Here is a 1,913-nt window from a genome sequence, read left to right on the forward strand (position 1 = left end):
CTCACCCCGCCTTTTTGCTTCTTCTTTCTCTCTTTTTTTTTTTTTTTTTTTTCCCTCAAGCTGGGGGAGGAAGAAGAGCGCGGCCACGTCCCACCCCTCCCTTCCTGCAAATCCCCGCTCGCACTGCAAACAATCTGCCTTCCCCATTGCATCCAAGGGAGATAGCAACAGCAACATCATCACGCCAAGCCGGATGGGAGAGCGGAGAGGAGGCTGCTGCTGAGGGAGAAAGGCACACACGCACACACCAGCTCGATGTTGCCAAAGCGGTAGGAACCGCACGAAAAATAAGCCATGCTGCCCCATGTGTCTGGCGCATTGTGCTCCATCCGAGCCTTTTAGGAGGAAGAAGAGAATTATCTGCTCCGATTTTTTTCCCTGCCAGCGAGAGTGCGACAGACTTGCGATGGTTGAATGTCAATGCCTGTGAGAGAGAGCAACAGTGAGAGCAGGAGGAGGACAGAAGAGGAGGAAAATGAAGGTGGGGACGGTGGAGGAGAGAAAGAAGGAGCCTCGTCCAATGCATCAAAAGGAGGTCCCTGCAATTGCTGATAGAGCCCTGACCGCCTCGCCATCCACAATGGTCTGTACAAGCTGCCAATGCGTTTGATGACGTTCCTGTTTTGTGAAAGGAGGAAAGGAAACGTGACCATGTAAGATCCACGTTTCCCCGGTCAATTACATGCGAAGAATAGATCCGATTTCGACGTGGGTTTTTGGTCCAGGATGGTAACAGCTTAGGGAATAATACAGCCGCCTTCCCTCATCAATTTCGCCCTGATTTTTTTTTTTTAATTTTTTTTTTTGTGTGTGTGTGTGTGGTCCAGACAGCTGCTGGAATAGAGAAGGTCAGAATATATAAATATATATAAAATATATATGATATATATATTATATATATAAAAATATATTTGTCTCAGTACATCTGGGATTAAGCTCATTGAATGATAATTATTTCTTTCCGGACTTTTAATATTTACAATTAAATCTTTTAAAGGCAACGGTAAAATCTGAAGCCACCTGGGAGCACAGTGTTGAAAACGTAGGGTGTTTTCCCACAAACAATGTGAAGGTCTTTTTTGTCAAAGAGGCAATTTTGATAATAACAACAGCTACCAATTTTGCATTTTGATAGCCAGACCAGCTGCTATTTTGTCTGGATGCACACCGGGATTCGTGTGATAGGGTTTTATTTTTTAATTGAAAAAATATTATTATAAAATAGAAGAAAAAGGAAAATTACTTGAGATGCCAAATACTGTCGAGAGAACCATATTCTCTCTCCTCCCCACACCCACCGGAGACGTGGACCCTTCTTTTTTACTGGCTTAGGAGTTGCGAGAGCTGATCGGGGGCTTTCTCCCGAGACCGCCGCCTGCGCCCGTGGACCCTCGGGCGTGGGAGATTTATTTCCTCCTCCCGCTAATTTCTAAGCAAACTTGTGGAGGTGGGAAAGGATCCCTCGGCAGCACAGAGTCGGTTTTTTTCCTGGTGTGGATTTTTTTTTCAATTGCCGTCCCCGCCGGGTTGCAGCGGGCTGCCGGGGACTTCGCCCCCTCGCCCTCCGGCTCTGCTTTTGTGCGTTCCCCGGCGGCCAGCGCAGCCCCCCCGGCACTGCGGCCGCCGCGGAGCCCCCCGGCCGCGGGGCGCCCGGCTCCTGCCCTTTTCTTTCCCCCGTGCCCGCCTGCCAAGGAAAGGCACATGTTAATACCACCCGGCGCGGGCATTTTCTGCTACTGCTGCTGCGGGCTCCTCCGTCCGAGACAGATGTTGCGAAACCAAGGCCTCCTCAAGTGCCGCTGCCGCATGCTCTTCAATGACCTGAAGGTCTTCCTGCTGCGGAGACCCCCCGCGCCGCCGCCGCCCTCCCCGCCGCCGCCGCTCCCCATGCCCGGCGGCGCAGAGGCGGCGGC

At 51.1% G+C, this 1,913-nt stretch overlaps 1 protein-coding gene across 1 annotated transcript in view; it reads left to right on the plus strand.

The window, feature by feature from the left end:
* The first annotated feature begins 1,701 nt into the window (after positions 1-1,701).
* The window catches only part of MARCHF4 (membrane associated ring-CH-type finger 4), a 93,447-nt gene continuing 93,235 nt past the window's right edge, over positions 1,702-1,913 (plus strand). The window contains 2 exon segments of the mRNA XM_041408696.1: positions 1,702-1,908; positions 1,911-1,913. The exon segment at positions 1,911-1,913 is cut by the window's right edge and continues 222 nt beyond it. Coding sequence (XP_041264630.1) covers positions 1,702-1,908; positions 1,911-1,913 — 210 coding nt within the window.

The sequence above is a fragment of the Onychostruthus taczanowskii genome, unplaced genomic scaffold (genome assembly GCF_017590055.1).
Source record: "Onychostruthus taczanowskii isolate IOZ18803 unplaced genomic scaffold, ASM1759005v1 scaffold10, whole genome shotgun sequence".
In the NCBI taxonomy this organism is placed as follows: Eukaryota; Metazoa; Chordata; class Aves; order Passeriformes; family Passeridae; genus Onychostruthus; species Onychostruthus taczanowskii.